The following is a 20,843-nucleotide window of genomic DNA, read 5'->3' on the forward strand; positions in this document are numbered from 1 at the left end:
TCTATTGCCCACTTTATCTTTTGCACTAACCTGACTTTCCTATCACACGACACCCCAGGAATCCCACCGACAAGACTCAACCGGGCCTTGCCATGAACAACTGTCTCCAGAACCGCTATCAATTCGGATTCCGATATGGACTTGGCAATATCGAAAACTTCATGCTTGTTGTGCAACGAGGCGGAAACGAGGCGTCGCGGGCTTATGAGGTTGTGAGTGCTTACGCGAGGGATTCAAACTGGGTCTGTGTCATGAAGCCAAGGGCTGGAGTGAGAGAAAGATGTGAGTGGAGGGGTTTGTTGAAGATCACGTTTGATTGATGAGGTCTCGAGTTGGGGCGGATGATCTATCTAGAAAATGGTTTTTGATGCGTTGCTGTCGCAAGACTTCCAATTGAGAATGACATCCACAAACATCCGGTTCCGTTAGGAAAGTTTTTACGAAGGCGTGGTGGGGGGCGACCGTTGTAAGGTATAGCGCAATGTCGATTGCTCGTACATCTCGGGGTGTTTGTTGAAAGCCTAAGGATTGGTATGGTGCTTGGGCTATACTGAAGTCGTTGGTGAGTCTAAATTGCAGGATTGTCCACTGGAACAGAATGTACTATTGAGTGGTGGCTTTGAGTTATGGCTTTGAACAGTGGGTTCTGACCAGCGACTAGGTGCTACTGACGATGTGCATTTCCAGGAAGGAGGCGGAAGCTTCGCCATTACTGTGTTCAATAGTTGCGGTCAATGACCATGACCTCTGGAACTCCGTGTCAGACCGGTGCTATCAAGATGACTCGTCTCACAGCATCGGCTGAGTTCCGAGTATCGTTCGATATACATTCCAAGCTCTACCATTAGAGGCAGGAAACCAGAACTGTTCTACAAGCAAGCTTGCGGAGCTTGGCCAGAACTCATCATGCCTGAAAAGAAGCGGCAAATACGATCATTTCAGTTCGTTACATGATTGCCTTCGTGGACCTCATGTTCAAGTTGTTGGCCGTTCGACAAGGACCCTTTGTCCTGGTGCTTGATGTCTTCGCCGCCCTTTGACTTTTCTTGCTTCTCAGTTTCACTCCCTTGTGGCGGGTATTTTTCGGGAAAAGCACAGCGCATTTGCGCCACGTGCTGGTTGAGCAAATATTGCATGAGGTTGCTCACTGGCATCCGGGCATGCATACGTCGCTCGGTTTCAATCACTTCGATGCGCATCTGCGCCTCCCAGTCGTGTTCTGTGGCGTGGGCTTCGATATCGGTTTGACGCTGTTCTCCCTTGGTGGATATTGTCTTAGAGCATCCGGGCATCTGGCAAAACCATATATCTGAGATTTTGTTCAATTCGGCGAGCGGATGTGAAGAAGAACCATCATCGCTCTTCTTGGTAGCCGATGACGGTGCCTGGTGATGCTCGGAAGAGAGCACACTTCTCAACAGTGACGAAGCTGCCGATCCAGTATTCGGGAGCAGAGTTCGACCCCGAGAACCTCCGTTCGAAAGAGGCGTCCTTATTAGTTCGTGTCCACGAACCTTGCTCGGTGTGTCAACGTCTTCCGGCCCTTCCATCTCTTCATCATTATCGTCACCGTCGTCATCGTCATCGCCGCCACCACCATTCGTCTGACCAGGGAATTTCATTTCAATATCCTTATTGAGGACGGAATTACGGTGTCGTTTCCCCATCAACTTTCCCGAAACCGCAGAGTTCAACTTTGGACGAAGAACGGATTTTTGTGTGTGTCGCAGGCCTTCATCGTCGCTCGAGTCTTCAAGGGGTTCTAAAGGATTGAGAAGCTCGGCCGAAAGCACAAGATCTTGTGCGGCAACTTGTGTGAGCTCCCGATAAATCACATAGCGAGACCAACGGAAGCCCGGACAATCTTCTTCATCCAACAATTCAATCACTGCACCGGCTCTAGCGGCGATCATTCTGCTTGCGTTCTCTCGATTCATAGAGTATCGATCCGACAAGCGTTCCGTCAATAGATCAAGATGCAGTCGTCGCTTTGCAAGGTGTCCCTCATCCTTCAGATTCTGGATCATCGAGTAAATGGTTGCCACCTGTGACTTCGCTACTGCCGCTGAATCGTGCCGTGGGGTGGAGGACTCTATGCCGTTTTGCTCCGTTTCATCCGCGGATTCTTGTGAACGCTCTTCCATCAGGTGGTTGAAGATATCCTAGTGAAATAAGTCAATGTTGAGACGGGGCACAATGGCTACAGTGCCTGTTGACTCACACTGAATTGGCGACGTAAATGAACAAATACATTGGTCCTCTTCCATTCCACCCCGTCAGGATCATCATCTTCGATCATTCGTCGAAGGAGGAATTGTGCATGATCAGCAAACACAGCCGCAGCCTGTTCCCTTGTCTCACAACTGCCGTGTGTATGGAACACGTACTATATTGCTTTTGTTAATCTCGGCCTCTCCCCATTGTCAGAGATCTGGGTCACGGAACAGACCTGTTCGCAGAGGCTTTTAAAAGATGGGTTCAGTTGTCGCTTCCCGTGTTGGTGTTGATCCGTTAGATAATATAGCATATCGACAGCTTGAACCATGCGATTGAAGGTCGGAACGTAGCCCTTGGCTGGTGAGATGTTGTACCAGCCCGCTTTGCCGGCCACCCAGAGCTCAATGCTCCGATCCTCGGTTTGTCCGTATGCATAATGAGTGACATTGTCGATGATGACGCGTTTGGACGCAGAGTCTGTATCGAGCACTGTGACCAGAGAAATTTTTTCATGTCAGTAGAGAGCTTAGGCTCAGCGTGCGATGGATAGAACGCGCAGCACGGCGCCGAGTATTGGAAGGAACAAAGAAAGACTCACGTAGGTGTGTTTGATCCTCTCTCAAGTCCAAGCATCCAATCACCTGGACCGGATTCTGCTCCGTAGCATCGAGGAGATTGGCATAAAGCATCTTCCCAGGCCGAAGGACCTTGACGTCCACCAGGTCAAAGTCTGGCCAGTCATTCTCGTCGGTGATGGAGGGATCGATGGGACGGAGGATGGTATCTTCACGGGCGCTCATGGTTGCGTTAGCTGCGAGGAGAGCATGGTGGTGACACTTTCAGTCGAGTAAGTAATTCAATCGCAGCGCCTTCCTTTTGCTTTTCTCCCCTTCTAGACGCGAAGTGGATGAATGGGAAAGCGAGCTCTGATCTGAGCCTCGCGCGCATTGATGTAGCTTCGCCCTCCGTTGATGGCCAAGCTACACATTACCCGCCGGTTGTCCTTATCGATTGGGCCCTCCCGACGCGGACCTCGTTATCGCACGAGCTGCTTTTATCGCGCGATCGTACTGTTGCGCTCCGACGTAATATTTTTCCTTGGAAGTTTCTTCTTGCTCTGCGCTCTTGTGACTTGATCGGAGAGACAGATGCCATTTCCACGAAACTTCCAGTTATTTCGAACCACCATGTCAGGAGAGAAGATTTTCGAAGGCTGCTTTGGTAAGTCCGGCACGAGGCCAATCTAAGCTGCAAAAAGTCTGGCTTGCACAACACTAACCTGAGTAGCCGTTCACAAGCCGCAAGGCATCTCCTCTGCCGACGTGCTCCGCGATCTGCAGCGCCATTTCAATCCCTCAAAGCTATTCCGGCCATGGCTCGACGCCGAGAAAGACTTTCGCATGAAAGAAAACTCATACCAAAAGAACCGTCGTCGCAACAGAAACAAGAAGATTGAAGTAAAGATTGGACATGGTGGCACACTGGACCCCCTCGCAACAGGTGTGCTGATTGCCGGTGTGGGTAAGGGCACTAAATCGCTGAGCGAGTTCCTTGCCTGTACCAAGTCTTACGAGGCTGTCGTTCTCTTCGGCGCGGAGACAGACACTTATGATCGTTTGGGCAAGATCGTACGCCGAGCACCGTACGAGCACATCACCCGGGAGGCCGTCGAAAAGGCTCTGGATCAGTTCCGGGGTAAGATCATGCAGCGTCCGCCTATTTTCTCGGCATTGCGAATCGATGGGAAGCGATTGTACGAGTATGCGCGAGAGGGCAAAATGCCACCCGTCGAGATCAAAGCGCGGCCCGTCGAGACGGTGGAGTTGAAGATCGTCGAGTGGTACGAGCCAGGTACCCATGAGTACAAGTGGCCCGAGCAAGAGATGACCGGCGATGAGAAGGTAATTGCGGAGAAGCTCCTTGACAAGGAAGCTGAGTTGCCCGTTGAAGACGGAGCCGCAGAGAACGACTCATCTGCAATCTCCAAGCGAAAGACACCCCCTGCTGCGGAGTCTCCAATCGCGTCAGCGGGCGAAGAAGCAACCAAGAAGCAGAAGGTGTCAGAAGACGAAAGCGCCGAGGTGGTTGCGTCCACCACCGAACCTGAAGCTACTGTCTCGGATTCCAAAGCCGCAGATGTGCCTACCGAGCAGGCAGACAAGCCACGCCCACAGCCGGCAGCTGTAAAGATCCACATGACAGTCACCTCAGGCTTCTATGTCCGATCATTGGCACATGACTTGGGCAAGGCTGTGGGAAGCTGCGCCTTGATGAGTGAGCTCGTTCGAAGCCGCCAAGCTGAATTTGAACTGAAGCCGGAGAACGTCCTGGAATACAAGGATTTGGAGCAGGGGGAGGAAGTTTGGGGTCCCAAGGTGCAAAGGTTCCTCGAGGACTGGGAGCGCAAGAGGGCCGCTAAAGCGGAGGCTGAGGAGCAAGCAAAATGATCGGGGGTTCAAGACCTCAAGGTTGATGTATATTCGCACTGTGGAAAGGAAAACCCATTGTACAACACACCATTGACAGTGCTCAGGAATGGGATCTTAATCAACTCGAACACCCTAATTTCCAAACTCATTAGGGCTGACGCAAAGTTCCAAGAATCGTTGCTTCAGTAAAGAATTTTAGAGGTGTGGCCAAAAAAACACCACAAGGTAATAATTTCAATTGATCATGTGCATATGCAGGGTTGAGAAATCTAGAATAGTACAGAAGAGCATGGCGGATGTTCACCCCACAAAAAGAAATTTTGGTTGCGCCTTGCGCCATCACTACCCTCAACTTCAAAAAGGACTCAATGCGTCGGAAAGCAGACTCCGGTCTGCCAAAATGTTCTTCATAAAGACAGCAATCCTCTATGACCGACCCTTAGCGGCAGCGCGCTTGCTCTTGCCAGGCCGCTTGGAAGCGCCGGCCTTCATCTTCTTTTGGGAAAATCCGCGCATGTCGCCAGTGGAGGCAGCATCGCCACTCTTTGAGAAGCGCTTCTTACCACCGAAGCCGAACTTTTGATCCCGTCTCTGACGTTTGGCATTGGGACCGCCCTCGCGGTTGCGCTTCTCAGGCTTGCCGGTCTCCTCAATTGCGACATCGAAAAGGTCATTGGCATCATCAGTGGGGGCAGATGTGTCGGCCTTGCGCTCTGTTCAGAAAAAAGAAAATAACACATTAGTGGTTGTTCCAGGGAGACGAAAGTCTAAGGCAAGGCAGCGTCGACGTACTCTTCTTCAGGGTATTGATCTTCTCCAAAGTATCACGCTTCTCCTTTGCGCGCTGCTGCAATTTGGCGACCTGCACCTGCTTGCCGAACTTCTTAAGATCACGTTGACGACGAGCCTCGGCAGCAGCCTTCTTGCCAGCGGCTTCCTCGTAAAGCTTCTTCTTAATTTTGTCCATGTGCTCATCGTTCTTCACCATCTCGGCAAAGTAATCGCCGGGACGAGTGAAGGCAACGCCCTCCTTTTTCAACAAACCGCGAGCCTCGATGGCGGCAGCCTGGCACACCTTGTAGAATGCGAGCTCACGGTTGAGATCGTCATTGGCGTCTTCCACCTCAATTGGCTCCTTGGACACTAAGGAATTGTGCTCGGAGAATGGAGTGTTCTGGTTGATAAAAGAAATGCGCTTGAGAGAAGTCTTGATCGCAGCGGAGTTGTTGATAGTAAGACGTTGATGAGGAACGACATCTTCGCGTTCATCCTCCTCAAGATCTGATAGAGGAATATCCTCCTCTTCTTCCTCTTCGTCGTCGTCTTCCTCTTCGTTGTCCTCGTCTTCATTATCCTCCGCTTCGACGTCAACTTCCTCATCCTCGTCGGTCTCGCCTTCGACCTGTTCGTCGTTCTCCTCCTCGTCCTCGTCCTCGGACTCGGACTCGGCAACTTGCTTCTTCTCTTCGAGCTTCTTGGTGACTTCTGCGCCGGCGTCGTTCTGAACGGTAGACTTGCGCTTTTTGGCGGCCTTGATCATCTTCTTCTGTTTCTCGGCATTGTAGTCTCGGCCCCGGTGGGCATCGAGAGTCTGAAGTAATTTGCTTCGTTTAACCATGGTGCCTGTTCTGAGGGGAAATAAGTATGGTCGGTAATCCGTGCAAAAAAGCGTAGCTGGATTGCTGCTACGGGATTTTTTTGAACTCGGATCAACTCTAATCAGGTTAGCGGCACGATAAGGAAGCAAAATGGGTCTAGCGCGGCCCGGCCCCGGAGAAGGGTGTTGATCCGCTCTTATCGGGAGGGACGGCGAACGGAGACATGGTTGCTGTCGCTGAGCGCTCCGGAGATATGTTTACTGGAAATACGGAAGTACACCAAATCACATCTCTTACGGGTATTATAGCTACTGTCACTGCTCAGATATGGCCAAGTCAAAGTCTCCGGAGAAACCAAGTGCGGAAGAGTCTTTCTTATCTCAACCCGTACGTACCCTTTTCAAGTCCCTTCATGGACTGTTGACAGAGTGCCTCGACTGACAAGAAGACACAGAACTCAGATGCTATGGGCCAGCTTACAACGGCGGTCGATGAGCTTCTCGATCAATTACAGAGCAAGCTCGATGGTGTGACGAAAGAAATGTTCGGCAAACGTTCGTCTGCAACCCTACAGACTGCGTGCACAGCCGTTGACTAACAACCTGGCAGTGGACGATATGACACGGCGCTTAGATGAATTGGAGGCCTCATTGGCGGCATCGAGTACGGAGCCTTCAGATGCTCCTCCGTCAAAGTGAGCAATGGCCCAGCATATTGGGCGGGGTCCCTCCCAGGGATCGATCTGTTGGACATACTGCGGCGAAGTTTCTAGAGGGTGCCGTCAACAAGGCACGCAACAGTGCTTGTCACAGAGCACGTCTGCAAATATTCTACTTTTGATTCTATTCTGTGCACTATGATACCCGGTCTGTTCAAGCAACATACAATGAAGAAAGATATACATCCTCAAGCTCGCAAGCAAAAGATTTAAGCTTGTATACAGATGCCAAGGTTGCCGTATATCGTATGATCATACGGTCTCCTCGAAGCATTTCTTTTTCGATTCATGAAACACAGCCGAAAAGATACACAGAATGCTGCGCAAAGTTCATCATACATATTGGTCGCATGAACCAATTTGGGACTTTTTCATGCCAGTGAGCTGGTATCGCAGACCCGCAACGAACGAGTAGGCTTACAGCTCATCCTTGGGCTCCGTCTGACCGGTAAAGCCACGCAGGATGTTGCTGCGCGAGACAAGATCATCGAGCTTCTCCGGGGCAGAACCGCCCTTGCTCACGATCTTGACCAAACGGGCCAATTCCTTGGTGGCATACTCCTGGTTGGCGCTGAGCTTGTCGGCAACCTTGACGTAGTACTGGGCGTACTTGTCCTGGAGACCCTTGGAGGCCTTCTTGATCTCGGTGGCGAGCTTGGCAAAGTCCTTGGTGGGCACATACTCGGCGACGAGCTTGTCCAAGACAGCGACAGTGCCGGCTTTGCTGTTAAGACCACCACCGACGGCCCGGAAGGTACCGGTCTTGGAGTTCAGATACTCGATGAGGCTCTCTTCGGAGCGGGCGCCGGAGTAAGCCTCGGGCTCGGTGGAGCCCTTGGGGAAGAACTTGATGGTAGGGTATCCAGTAATGCCCTGTTCCTTGGCCAGGGCGCGAGCATTCTCGGCCTCGGCGTCCACCTTGGCGATGACAACGTTGGCTTCAGAGGCGAAGTCGTTTGCGAGGGTCTCCCAGACAGGAGCGAGGGTCTTGCAGTCTGCATAGAGAAGGGGCGCCGAATTAGTATTTCACAGTGTCCCTCTACGAATTGGCAATGCATATATAGTCAAGGGCATTCGTAAACTTACGACCACACCAAGGAGCGGTGAAAGCAACCAGAACATCCTTGTCACCACCAACGGCAGTCTTGAAAGTAGCGTCGTTCAGGAACTCAACCTTGCTGGGCTCCTTGGCCGCACCACGAGGCTTGATGCCAGTCTTGTCGGTGATCCACTTGCTGAGGCTCTCGAGGTCACGTCCACCCTGGTACTCCTCGGGCTTATCGCTCTTGCCATCGAACCACTTCAGAGTAGGGAAACCCTGCACACCGAATCGCTTGCCCAAGTCACGGTTGGCATCGGCGTCGACCTTGGCGACGGTGACCTTGTCCTCGGCGAAAGCAAAGGCTGCACCGAGCTCCTCGTAGACGGGGGCCAGGGTCTTGCAGTGACCGCACCAAGGGGCAAAGAACTCGACGAGAGCAGGCTTGCCGGACTTAAGGACAACTTGATCGAAGTTGCTGGGAATCAGGTCCTTGACGGCGGAGCTGGCGTTGGCGAAGCCGCTCAGCGCCGAGAGAGCGCCCAGCAGAAGAAAGCTCAGGCGTGCCATTTTCCTGTTGCTGATTGTGGAAAACTTGACGGATAGACGATTGAAAAACGGAAGTTGAACCCCTGAGAAATGGAGCTTGGTCGACCGAGATAGTCAGGTCAGGATTCCTCGTTCGACAAAGGATGACAAACCACTGGAAGAGGCCAAGTGGTTCCATTCGGCCCACTAGGCACGCCCGCAGATCCCTCGGTGGCGGGGAGCGTGCAGAGAGCACAGGCCGATTAAGTAACTTCAAGATTGAACGTTGTTTTGCACACTCAACACTGGTACATTTATACACAGTTACACAGTACACAGTACTACATACACACTACAGTACACACTACAGTACACACTACACAACAAGCTACTCCCGTAACTATAGGATGCTATGTGAAAAGGGTCCTGTTGCCCATTTTACGGCCACGATACCGAAATGATTCATGATATTTATTGATTACTTTCATAGTAATACATCATAGAATTTCATGTCCCCCTTTGCGTCCGTAGGTGTAGTCGGTACACTCGGTAGCTGAAGATGTCTAAAAGTTCGGACTAAAACAGCGTTCAATAAGCCGTGCAATGCCTCATACAAAGGCGTCCACCCTCTATCGTCGGTCTGCCAACCACTTGTTGGCATTGTCCCAAAGTCGCGCCTCCTTGAACTCCTTGCCTGCATTTTGCGTTCCTTGGTAGACCTGCGAAGAAAGTCAGCTTTGGTCGGGGCGTCAAGAGTCCGAGAATGATGTCGCGTGTGAAAACCACTTACGGCATCCCACAATCTAAAGGCTAGGTCCAAGTTGCCAGTGAAACTCTCGCTGTGCTGGAACCACTCTTTGCCCTTGGACTTGACCTCCTGGCGAGCCTCTGGCGAAGTGGGATTGGCTTGTAGTGGCAGGTCGTCCAGATAAGTCCGCACGGCAATACCGAGGCCACAGTCGTTATCGTCAATAAAAGGAAGTCTACAGTCACGGTCAGTCAGGCTCTCCATAAGTGCATCAACCTTGGTTTCGAGGGGGATCACGCACTTAACGCCCAGCTCAACCCAGTCTTTGCGATCACGATCAGCATCTCCGCTCAGCAACAGACTGACAAGAACCGATTCGATGAGATTTCTGAGTGCGGTGCGCACCTCACAAATGAGGGAGCGATAGCATAGGAGTTGTCGACTAAGAGGGCCAGAGTAGCCAATGGGCTTGTGCTGCAATTTTGCGATGCATGCCACGCGAGATACCAACATGTTAAATGTTTTATCCTCCTCTGCAGAGATCAAGGGATTAGTTACTCTACGTCCATCATGCGGTAAGGCGAATTGAGGGGAAAACATACCCGAGCCTCGCATTGGACCTCCTGAGACATGCGAGAACCAGTTCTTTGTGTTGAGAAGACCCATGCGGAGCATTTCAATCGCGATAAAAATTGCCTCTTCCAGATTGTCCTCGAGTTCTACTCCTGCGAGTGCTTGTTGGAGGCATTTGCCCCAAGCGGTCAAGTTGTGCTTGTCGTCCACGTAGCCGCGCAATTGCAAGAATCGCCAAACCACATTCGACAAAATGTCTTCTTGTGTGGAAAGAATCTAAGCCAGATGATTAGCCCGAAAGTCAGAAAGTGCAGATTGTACGAGAAATTGGTCCTCCTACGGGTGTGTCTTTGCTGGCAAATGTTCTGGCCACGAATTCAGGGTTCGTTAGGCTCTGCAAGCCAAACTTGAACGAGCCGCGGGGGGCTTGGAGGCCCTTGGTCTCCTCTGTGAACTTGTCACTGGAAACTCTCCAGGCCTGCACAGTCTCTTTCACGGACGGGAGTCCCTTCAGGTTGATCTGTCTTTGGGTCGAGTCTTGGTCGAACCAAGGTCGGATGGTGATCGTCTTAGTCTGATAGAATCGATGAAGGCAGTTGGCCAAGAGTCCGATAGACTGTGCCCTGATGGGAGTGAGAGTATCTGCTACAAGTTGACGGTAAATTTCGGTGTCTTCCGTGCCCAACGGCAGGGTCAAGCGGACTTCGCCAGATGTGAGAAAGTTGGGAACATCATGACCAATCACGCCCTTGGACATATAAAAGTATAGCTCTTCCGGTAGTCGCAGTCCAATGAGTTCGTGCATGTCCGAGGGGGTTTCCTCCTGGTGCATCGGGGCCACTCGTCCCTCAACATCGATGATCACATGGTGCTTGACAACCAAGTAGGCTCGCTTGTATCGCTTTGTGTAGTCCAGCTCTTGCATCCGACGCTCGTCTTCGAATTGCGCACACAATGTCAAGGCGCTCCGGCCGGCCGCATTGAACATGGGCAGCGCGTCCCGAACGGTCGGTAGCTTTCCGGGGAAGGCGGGATTCTCAAACAACGGGAACGATCTCAAGAACGGTGATCCCAGAAGGAGGCCAAAATCCAAGAACTGATCATTTGATAAGCGACCCAATTCCTCCTGGAGTGTGCGTTTCGTGAGCCAGAAGAATTGCGCGGGCTCAATGTCGATGCGGGTCACGAGTTTATCAATATCAAAGAAAAGAGCTTCGGAGGGTCCGTAAATGGCATCGATGACCGGATGGGAGCCCCGGGCGAGATAGGCAAGCTGCTCAACGGATGCACGGTCAATTTCCATCATGGCCTTTTTTGCTGGGGCCCAAATTCGGCCAAGTCGCGGTTGATGCAAAAGAGGGTCCAGTACACAACACATACCTGCGCACACGCGCTGTACGGAGCAACCATGAAGGCTACGCCGTTCTGATAGAGAATCCGTTGTAGGAACTTGTAAAGGGTTTCCGGAGGCGGGGTGCCTGATGTTTCATCGTCAGCTTCGATCGGAGCTACCACCAGGAAGCCACAGAGTACTGTGGCCGGCAATGAAGGCGACCAGATATCGGACATGCGTGCCGCGAGGCTATTCATACCGGCATTGCTGAAGGCATCGACAACTTGGTCCGCTTGCTGCTGGTCATACAGCTCCCAAGCTTGCTCGAACGAGCGAACCATGGCAGCTTGGTTGCGAGGCTTTTCATCTTTCTTGCCAAAATCGAGGCCATTGAAAACAAAGACACATGTCACCCCCAGATTCTTGTAAGTCTGAAGCTCTCGTTCAATGTTGGCCTTGAGCGCGAAGGGAAAGCCCCCTAGGGCGCCGAGCAGGGCCTCTCGAGTCGACTGGTTGACCAGATGCTGTTGGAGATAGTGGGAAGCATCGAGACCAATGACCGCACCCTTCAGTGTGGACAGAGGCAGGGACTGCGTGCGGCCCACGGTCCATTCGTCAAGGGGACGGACTAGAAGGCGCGAAAGCTCCTGTTAGAAAGATGCGGTTGCGGTCGTGATTGAGGTCCGGCAGGTTGCTGTCAAGCTAGGCGGGACTTACTCGGCATGACGACGAAGTTGCGAGACTGAAGACGGTCACGAGCCGAGCATCAAGGCCCTTGAGAGAGCGGATCGGGAATGTGGGGAGGGACAAGGAAAATTTGTTGGATCGGGGGCGAAGGTCAAGGGTCGCGATCCGATGGGTGGTGTAATCATGAAATGACGGGAGGGGGGAAGGAGCGGAGGCGGGCCAGATGCGCCCAGAGTGTTTCTTGAGGATTTGGCAATAAACATGCCCACTTAGAGTAACTGCTCTGGTGGACCTGTCCAGATTCAGAGTCTTTGTAGTAGTGTCTCACTAGTAGTCCCACTACCTTACCTGGTAGGCTGGTACTACCGGACCGAAGCGTACAGCTTTGCTTTCTTTCTTTTTGCACCATATTGATGGAATATAGAATCTACTACAACCCTTGATGCAGGCTCACCCTTTGCCAAATTTTGTCTTCGGGTTTACCGTAGTTGGAACGGAAATGGCTCTTCCAAACGTAATCTAGTGGTTTGGTCTTCGAGGTATTCAATTGATTTACATTCAGATCCCGCCCGTCGGTAGTTAGTACTTACTCTTAATACTTAACTACTACCTCCTACTTAGTACTTCCTACTTAGCAGTGATTACGTCGATCGTCACCTTTTCAGTGATTCTTAGGTGGTAGCAGATTTCCAGTATTTTTCCAAGTAGCAAGAAGTACGAATATCGACGTATCACAAACAGCTCAGTATCGCTGTGACTTCGCAGTCTCCAAATCGCAATCACCTTTCCTTGATATCTTATACCTTTCAAGCCGAGGAGAGGTATTATCTGGCCCAACCGTTGAGATACCCAGTACATGAGTACAATACTAGACTCTGTCAATCTGGAGAATACGAGGGCTTCATGATCATGAAAATGCAAGTCTGATTGCGGACCACGCCGCATCAAGTCGTATTATCAAGGTTCATCTGAGCTATGACAATGAACTCTTCTTTTTCATCTCTTGAGCTTCCCAATCGGTTCCAATGTCTAACGCTCTATATGAGGAGTACCCCAGGTCAACCTTCGGTACTCTTCAGCATGTGAGTAGATGGCGAATTCTGAGGTCACTACCCCTTGTCTTTTGTTGGAATTGGACAGCAGGCCCTCAAAAAGAAATATGTATTTGTGAAGTGGTCCATTGCTTACATTCAATTCGATTTGGGTACCACCGTCGCCCTTTACAAGCAGGTACCTGTAGCTTTAATCACACTGCATGATGACCAAGTGGAACCTCCATACCTGGAGTGCTCCTATACATCATACAGTATACGACTGTACACAACGGGACTCTAAGATCATGAAAGTGTGAGGTTGGTGTTCTCAAATATTTACCTGCCTACACGTCCTGTAGTACCGCTTGACCTGCGCTGGGCCTACTGAAGGCGATAGGATATAGATAGGTGCTATTATTGTACCCGGTTCCAGTTTTCTCTTTGCGGGCATCTATAAGCTTATTAGAACCACAGGTGAGACCACCAGGCCCGAGACACCAGCTTTCACCCTCTGGACGAAGCCCGTGCAAAGCCACCGACGATTCTTTGAAGACTCGACTCTGCATGACCGTGTTCAGGCGTTTCTCATACCCCCAGCATACTGGCCTCCTAGCCCAATCATGGCACAGAAGCTTTATACTCAAGTGTATCTTCCGTGCCAGACCTGGGTGGTCATCTAAGCCCAACCTTGAACACAAGATCGGCAGGTCCTCACCTGTACATTCACCATTGACTGTCGCGTGATTTCTCCACCTCATTCCCTGACGAAACTGGAGACCAGCAGAGCGAGAATATCCAATGAAGTAGTCCCAAGTTCCCATCCCATTAGTCACTCCAGTGAGTCGGGACTCGGGACTCGGGAGTCTGGGTCCACGGACGAGAATGGAGTTCCATCCTCCCAAAGATAAGCAGGTCTTGGCATTCGACTGTCTTCAGAAGCGAGAAGAGTTTCTTTGGCTTCTGCTTGGGGCCCGTTGAGAGTTGATGCGCGCTTTTGCCGACGGGAAGCCGCCATCGCTTGGAACCGGACTGTGACCCGAAGTCGCATGGGCGCCATTGTGATCCACTCTCCCGCACGTCGGCGTCTACCAGTTTATATACAGTCGCGCGGAGCAGCCCGAAGTGTCATCGGACTCGTAGTAGACATTCACCGCCGAGGTTTAACCCTGACTTCGCTGGACTTGGGCTTCTCACGTACCGGTTCCCCCTCCCCTAATTCATTCGGCTTTCAGGTTGGAGACAGCTCGAGAATCCTCAAGATGTCGACTACTGCCGTTCCTATTGCTCTGCCCGTCATTGACATCTCCAACCCCCATGACCCGGCCGTGGGGAAGGCGATGCTTGAAGCAACCGCCAAGTACGGCTTCCTGTATGTGAATAGTAAAGGTGCAGATTTCACGCCGGAGGTTGTGGATCATGCATTTGGTCTTGTAGGTCTCGAACATCCCCATCCCCATCCCCGGTGTCTTGAGCCCCAATCGAGCTGCAAGTGGTATTGACTTATGGAATAGTCGAAGAAGTTTTTCGCTTCTCCATCCTCCGACAAGGAGACTTGTCGCATCATGCCAAATGTGAGTCCTCCGTGAGAGTTTGAACGACCGATTCGACGGATTCAAATGAATCAAAAAATTGACCCGGGAAGCTAACTGAAAGCGCCGGTGGGACATCGCGTAGAACCGTGGCTGGTCTGGCATGCACACAGAGACCTTGGACCCGGAACACCAGCGGGTATGTATAAGATTATCGCAAAGCGCCTCCACTGAAACTCTCGTCACATATAGACTGACCATGGTTTTGCAGACCGGCGACTTTAAAGAGTATGCATCATAGTATCCACAGAATGGACCCTCATATCAATTGGTCATCATTCATTGACTCATCACGATTCTCCAGAGCCATGAACTTTGGCGACTTCAAAGATGGCAAAGCGCAACAGCCTCTTCCGGCATCTCTAAAGCCCCACGAGTCAGATATCTCCGACTTTGCTCAACTCTGCAACAAGACCTGTAAAAGGATTCTGAACCTACTCTCCCTAGGCTTGGAGGTAACCTCACCCCTGTTCTCTCACGCCCAGCCCCCATTTCTCAGTCTCATCCAGAATCCATCTCATCAATAAATCTCATCGACCCATCTAGATTCCCCAAGACTTCTTCACCACCAGACACGACCCCAGCCTCGGACCAACGGGCAGTATCCTCCGTTTCCTCTGGTACCCCTCGATCTTCTCCCCCGAAACCGCATCCTACAAGCACGACAAGGACGTCCGAGCCGGCGCCCACTCCGACTACGGCAGCATCACGCTCCTCTTCCAACGACCCGGCCAACCGGGTCTGGAGATCCTCACGCCCGAGGGATCCTGGGCCCCCGTGCCCATCATCCCCGGCGACAAGCCCGACGCCTACCCATTCCCACCGATCCTGGTGAATATCGGCGATCTGCTGAGCTACTGGACGGACGGCCTGCTCAAGTCGACAGTGCACCGGGTCGTGTTCCCCTTGGAGGAGCAGCGGAGTCCGACCCCCAGGATCGGTATACGGTGGTGTATTTCTGCCATCCCGTGGACACGACCGAGTTGGTGCCGGTGCCGAGCGAGATTGTAGCGGAACATCGTCTGAAGACGGGCGGGTTGCAGGGGGATGCAGCCGTGGGGTTCGGTGGAGGCGCAGGAAGCCTGGAGCCGGGGAAGAGACCGTTGACGGCGTCGGAGCATTTGGAATCCAGACTGGCGGCAACATACGGATTTACAAAGAAGGATTAGAGAGACTGGGCCACGGAATCAGTCTTGGGTAATGCTGAGACTTGGACGTCACGAACAAGGCTTGTCTTTCTGTCTCTCTTTTTTTTTTTCTGTTTGGCACAATCTGAAAAGGCCTACACTCACTACATGGCCTTTGGCGGAGAGTGACAAAACCAGGCAAACTCACAAGTAGATATGCGCGCTTTAAGTTGACACGGTCAAAAGTTGCCACTGCCCCAGATACGGGGAGGAGACAGAAAATGGAGATCACGTTGGGACACGCTCGACTGCAATGTGAGACATTGTGGGATCAAGATATCGCCAGGGCTCCATAACCCATCTACGTACATACAAAGGGAGACTCGTCACAGAAAAAGAAAATACGAGGAAATCCGTCCCCCAAATCCACACCCAGCATATCACTCAATTGACTCAGCGTGGAAAAGCATCTTCAAAGATGCTGCGGTATATATGCCCGGTCAACGACGGCCTCAGATGTGAACGGGTGACCAATATACACTATGAGACAAGGCTGATAGGAAGAGGCAAATAGATAGCGACCAATGATGAAAAGCCACCGGTCGACAGACTCGGCCGCCCCTGCATGTGCGAATCGAACTCCGAAAAAAAAGATACAAGACAACGGATCGTGTTGAGGAGGACCATCAGGAGATGGGGAGGCGATATTTGCAAAAAAGAAGGATAGAATTGACGAGATTAGATTCAAAGCTCGACAGAAGAAATAGGTATCTTTGAGGATGACAGTTGTTGGATTAGTAACGCCAGAAGTTGCAAATGCTTTGCGCAAACGAGACGTGAGACCATGGAGATATAAGAGACGGGGGAGAAGACGCGATAGGACGCTATGCGGGGAGACAAGATGCATATGCGAAATTCAAGAGCTAGGATTGGCCCACTCTGCCGCCATGGACAGAGCGGAGTCGACAAGGTAGAGGTATAATGTGAGAAATGCAAAGAGATGGTCTCATTAGTTGGTGGGCCCAACAGGGCAGCGATCAGGGAGTAGTGTGACACCAGTGGCGATGGTAGACCCAAGCTGCCTTTTGGCAGTCTTTGCTGCAGTACTTCGTGCGACGGCAGCGACGGCACTTGGCGAATTGACGTTGGAATTCTTCCCACTTGCCACATTTGTAGTTGGCGCATTGACGGATGCCGCCTCTCGATTCGTCCTTGCGGCAAAGATTTCTCATCACCACGCAGGCCCAGTACTGCATGTCTTTGGAATGATGGCGAACTGTGAATTTTTCAACCAAGGGGAAGATGTTGACATCATCGGGAAGAAGGTACTCATCCTCCTCTTCACATTCAACGGGAGAAGCCGGGTCGGCATTTTCATCCAAGAGGTGAAGTTCTCGATCGATCTTGAGTTTCGGGACAAGGTGAGAGCGTTGGAAGTACGTCCGCAGATTGCAGTACTTAGATACGTATGCCAGGAGCTGCAGCGACATGAGAACATCCTCATCCCGAGGCATTGTCGTAAGAACGCTCTGGGTGGCAGGCGCATTTCGATCCCGGAGATACATAGCATATGGGCTAGGAGCGAGTGTGGGGGAGTTCTGGTTTTCCGTGGCCTGAGTAGGAGAAAGACCGAGTCCGCCATTTGGTGGTGCCGCTGCATTGTTGATAATGCTGCCGTCGACAGCAGAGCGGTGGGCAATATTGAAAGTCTCGGCATCCTGGCCCTCTTCAGATGGATCGGTGACCGTCAGGCCATGTGCAGGGGAAACATCGTCAATCATAGTGGTCTGCTGTTCATCGACGCTGTCGATCTCCATTGTATTGGGTAATGCCACCCTAGGATCCGAATTTTGGCCCAAGACAACATCATCACCCATTGCGGAATCTTCGCCAATTGCATCATCTGACTCGCCTGACGCCGATGGCTGCTGTTGAATGCTTGGGCGCTGGTGTGCAGGCCCGGGCTGAGCAAGCGTTCGAGATTGGGAGTGGATGTTTCCACTGGGGGTGGTCGGGGAGTCAGGTTGTGAAATAAGGCCAGTTTGCAGTCCAGGCGGCATGCTCAGCAAACGATCGGCATCCCGAACAGGTCGCAGGCCAAAAGTTTCGCTTGTGTCAATCGAGGGCACAGCTGTGGCAAGAGGTTGCATGGCCCGGAGGCGGTGGCTGGCGCGAGATAAACGCACGTCGTGAACGCGATGATTGTGGATTTCCTGGCGGAAAGTGCTTCTTTCGGGGGGAGAAGTCATCGGCGCACGAGGGGGGGATGTGATATCCATCGCATCGGAGTCGGTCGGGTGAGTGTCTTGGTAGAATGGCTGGGGGATTTCGATATTCGGAGGCGGAGCCTGGCGACGCGAATGAGGTCGGGCGTCGGTGTGATTGTTCGAATCTAGAGATGAAATGCGCTCAGAGGTATCTCGACTGGAAGGACTCGACTTGGCGGCCTGTCGACTCGAGTTGTGCTTGTGGGAGTCGGGCTCGGCGCGCGACCGAACCTTGTCCACCACTTTGATATAGTTGTCCAGGATTGTGGCGATCACCGGGACCATATCAGCTTCCACGACCCTTGTCCGTACGCTTTCTGATCCCCGTACACCAATGTTGACCACGCACTGGAAGGCCAGACTCCACTTCCACATCTCCATCAGATCCTTGCTCCGGCCTTCCTTCAGAATACAAACGAGTCGTTCAATACCGCCATCGACGGTGAGAATGTCTCGGATCCGGGCTGATGAAGTTGTCAAGTAGGCGAGATGATTCAGCGAGTTGATGAGTGGAAGGGTGGATGTGCAATCAAGGGCCCGCCGGTCATAGAGCGTCGTGGTGATGTTGACCGAGGCCTTGTTCACATTAGGAATACTGAAATTGACTTCACGCATGGTGAAGGAGAGCGAGGTGTCCAAAGACGACACCGGTAGATGCTAGACGTGAGAATGAGGAGGAAAGGAAGCCTCGCGGACTGGCCGGATGATGAGGACCTGAGGGATGTTGATAGGAGGGGGGGGTGACAGCCCCTAACCGGAGGGATGGCAGCCCAGGACGACTGTGGATTCTCAGAAAAACGGGAACAAAGAACCCCTTCAACGGAATATATCTTATGCACCGAGAGACATCGGGGCAGTCAGCGCAGAAGATATATACAGCGCCCGATGGATTCCCAGGAGTGAGGGGAAGGCAAGCGAGAGGGGGTTGGTGGGAGGGGAGAAGATCTTGTGATGACTCTCCGAGGTCGACTGTGGTGGAGCAGGCTGCGATGGGCGTTGGCACGATCGGCCAAGGATCTGAGATGCGAGAAGAATCGGATTGAAACAGGAATCGACAGATGCGAAGCTCGATGGATAGGGCGCGCTTCTGAAAGTGGACAGTGAGAAGGGGGAGTGAGATTGAAAAAGCCTTTGAGGGTGAAAGCGGAGAGGCGTCCTCCTTAATATTACGGCACCCGAGGACTGGCACCCGCCACTCCCAAGAAATCAGGTAGAGACTTACTCCGACAGTACTACCGTCGTAGCAAAAATTGCAGTCACCGGAGACCATGTCGAGCACACCACGCTTGACGAGGGACTACAGTGGCAGTCAATGCGACCGGCCTACGAGACTATTGATCTCTTACCCACATTCCCACTCTCAGTGAGATCACCGCTTGATGAGTCCCATGCTTGCCCAGGGTATACTCATTCCTGACTCCATGTAGTGTGTCGTGGGGATAAGTATCGTAGTCTCACTCCCGCCCCATCAAGTTCTCTGTCACAGCGGTCTATTTTTACCACTGCTGCAACCGTACAAGTACGACTGGCCTGCACGCTACAGGACTATATCAGGCGGTCGAAGGGACTTGTCACTCGTACTGCCATCTACCCTCATCCGCGCTGGAGTTGATCACCACGCGTAATTGCAGCGCTGACCATCTCACTGTGTGCCTGAATAAGACCAAGTTTGGGCTTTGGCACATATGAGTAACTGACGAGCTGGCTTGGAATCTACCTGTTCAGCCTGGCTTTGACTACCTTCATACAAAGTATGGGTGCCGACAGTCTTTTTGCCTCTGGGACCCTCCCGGCGGCTGATAAAAAGAAGACCGTCGCTCGGCCTCGGGAAGAACGGGAACGTGGAATCATAACCACGCATTCACTCCGCCGCCGTCAAGCAAGGCTGATTAATAAAATATAACCTTGCGGGCCACGCCGCACGGAGAGTTGCCGCCAAAGTCAGCCACTACCTAACATACGTCCTTCCTGCTCTTACTTGCGCTCAGCAACAGTAAATTTATAATCATCAGTCTAGCAGAGCTAGCCCTATTCTTCCCTGATTTGACTTCATTGATCCGACGTAGAGAAGGAGGTCCTCTGCGAATGACTCCATCTCATTGTATACACGCGATGCCTGCTTGTCGGTCCCCATGCTGAAGTCAAAGAACCTGACATCAGATCAACGCCGCTGGAGCCGCGTTAGTCTTGACATAGGGAATATGGCTATCGACTCCGGTTTTTTGTACTCGAGCTTTAGACCTCGGGTATTATACTATAGATGTCCTGCCCTGAGGGTCTTGAACTCGTGAGTGTCTTATGGGCATATCTGGCTGGAGAGCACATGGTTCTGGGCTTGAACCATTGTTCCTCTCCAGGTAAAGGAGACCTGACTAGTCTCTGGAAATCGACACGCGATCTATGTCATCTTTCCGTGGGCCTGGATATGTTGACAAAGTAGCACGTGTTGCACCTGGTTATCAAACCATGCACAACTACAGCTTCATGCACTATCAAGAGTCGGCAATCGAGATTAGAGTCGGTAGCGTGGACCCACAAACTGACTAGATAGCAGACGTTGTTCAAGGTGGTCACCCTGCAGCTGTATGTGATGAGTGTTCTGTCGTGAAGTGGTCAAGGGCCTGAATCTTACATCCATGCACTTCACAAGTTCACATAGATCTCTTAGGTAGGTCTGGTAGACAATAGACATACATGGGTGGAGTCAGGTGGAGCATTAAGCATTCGCACGTTCAGCAGGTCCTACAGTTGTGGGCCACCCTTCTACATACATCGGACGTGCATGATGAGCTGTTCAATTTTGGAGTGAAGCAGGAGAAACCAGACCGAAATGAAGTGGTCCCTTTACTCTTTCCAGGACGAACCATATACTGCAGTCATCTCAATGCTGAGGCGGAGCTTTGGAGACGGTGCTAGATGAGTGATTCTGGACAGAACCAGGCAATTTCGAAGTCCG

General features: G+C 51.9%; 9 protein-coding genes across 9 annotated transcripts; 3 read left to right on the forward strand and 6 right to left on the reverse strand.

Annotated features, from left to right (window-relative positions):
• Positions 1-938: 938 nt before the first annotated feature.
• N7539_003881 (uncharacterized protein) lies at positions 939-3,017 on the reverse strand (the record flags this gene model as incomplete). Its single annotated transcript, XM_056933483.1, has 4 exons — positions 939-2,162; positions 2,222-2,363; positions 2,388-2,706; positions 2,816-3,017. 4 exons carry the CDS (start codon positions 3,015-3,017, stop codon positions 939-941), a joined length of 1,887 nt encoding a protein of 628 aa, XP_056791024.1.
• Positions 3,018-3,404: 387 nt separating this feature from the next.
• Positions 3,405-4,664, forward strand: N7539_003882 (pseudouridine synthase PUS4; the record flags this gene model as incomplete). Its single annotated transcript, XM_056933484.1, has 2 exons — positions 3,405-3,438; positions 3,505-4,664. 2 exons carry the CDS (start codon positions 3,405-3,407, stop codon positions 4,662-4,664), a joined length of 1,194 nt encoding a protein of 397 aa, XP_056791025.1.
• Positions 4,665-5,072: 408 nt separating this feature from the next.
• On the reverse strand, positions 5,073-6,264 carry N7539_003883 (EBP2 family rRNA-processing protein; the record flags this gene model as incomplete). The annotated part of the gene is made up of 2 exons (XM_056933485.1): positions 5,073-5,359; positions 5,439-6,264. The coding sequence occupies 2 exons, from the start codon at positions 6,262-6,264 to the stop codon at positions 5,073-5,075; spliced, it is 1,113 nt and encodes a 370-aa protein (XP_056791026.1).
• A 307-nt stretch (positions 6,265-6,571) lies between these two features.
• Positions 6,572-6,942, forward strand: N7539_003884 (heat shock factor-binding 1 family protein; the record flags this gene model as incomplete). Its single annotated transcript, XM_056933486.1, has 3 exons — positions 6,572-6,631; positions 6,699-6,798; positions 6,854-6,942. 3 exons carry the CDS (start codon positions 6,572-6,574, stop codon positions 6,940-6,942), a joined length of 249 nt encoding a protein of 82 aa, XP_056791027.1.
• A 437-nt stretch (positions 6,943-7,379) lies between these two features.
• Positions 7,380-8,571, reverse strand: N7539_003885 (protein disulfide isomerase family protein; the record flags this gene model as incomplete). Its single annotated transcript, XM_056933487.1, has 2 exons — positions 7,380-7,957; positions 8,049-8,571. 2 exons carry the CDS (start codon positions 8,569-8,571, stop codon positions 7,380-7,382), a joined length of 1,101 nt encoding a protein of 366 aa, XP_056791028.1.
• Positions 8,572-9,158: 587 nt separating this feature from the next.
• Positions 9,159-11,907, reverse strand: N7539_003886 (MKT1 family protein; the record flags this gene model as incomplete). The annotated part of the gene is made up of 7 exons (XM_056933488.1): positions 9,159-9,248; positions 9,320-9,512; positions 9,579-9,810; positions 9,880-10,126; positions 10,191-11,159; positions 11,231-11,811; positions 11,901-11,907. The coding sequence occupies 7 exons, from the start codon at positions 11,905-11,907 to the stop codon at positions 9,159-9,161; spliced, it is 2,319 nt and encodes a 772-aa protein (XP_056791029.1).
• Positions 11,908-13,733: 1,826 nt separating this feature from the next.
• Positions 13,734-13,961, reverse strand: N7539_003887 (uncharacterized protein; the record flags this gene model as incomplete). Its single annotated transcript, XM_056933489.1, has 1 exon — positions 13,734-13,961. One exon carries the CDS (start codon positions 13,959-13,961, stop codon positions 13,734-13,736), a length of 228 nt encoding a protein of 75 aa, XP_056791030.1.
• Positions 13,962-14,163: 202 nt separating this feature from the next.
• N7539_003888 (uncharacterized protein) lies at positions 14,164-15,662 on the forward strand (the record flags this gene model as incomplete). The annotated part of the gene is made up of 7 exons (XM_056933490.1): positions 14,164-14,334; positions 14,416-14,475; positions 14,579-14,632; positions 14,705-14,721; positions 14,798-14,948; positions 15,040-15,324; positions 15,348-15,662. 7 exons carry the CDS (start codon positions 14,164-14,166, stop codon positions 15,660-15,662), a joined length of 1,053 nt encoding a protein of 350 aa, XP_056791031.1.
• A 995-nt stretch (positions 15,663-16,657) lies between these two features.
• On the reverse strand, positions 16,658-18,502 carry samB (MYND-type zinc finger protein MUB1; the record flags this gene model as incomplete). Its single annotated transcript, XM_056933491.1, has 1 exon — positions 16,658-18,502. One exon carries the CDS (start codon positions 18,500-18,502, stop codon positions 16,658-16,660), a length of 1,845 nt encoding a protein of 614 aa, XP_056791032.1.
• Between the last annotated feature and the right edge of the window lie 2,341 nt (positions 18,503-20,843).

This window comes from Penicillium diatomitis, assembly GCF_028827545.1.
Source record: "Penicillium diatomitis strain IBT 30728 chromosome Unknown utg000004l_segment0_segment0, whole genome shotgun sequence".
NCBI lineage: Eukaryota > Fungi > Ascomycota > Eurotiomycetes > Eurotiales > Aspergillaceae > Penicillium > Penicillium diatomitis.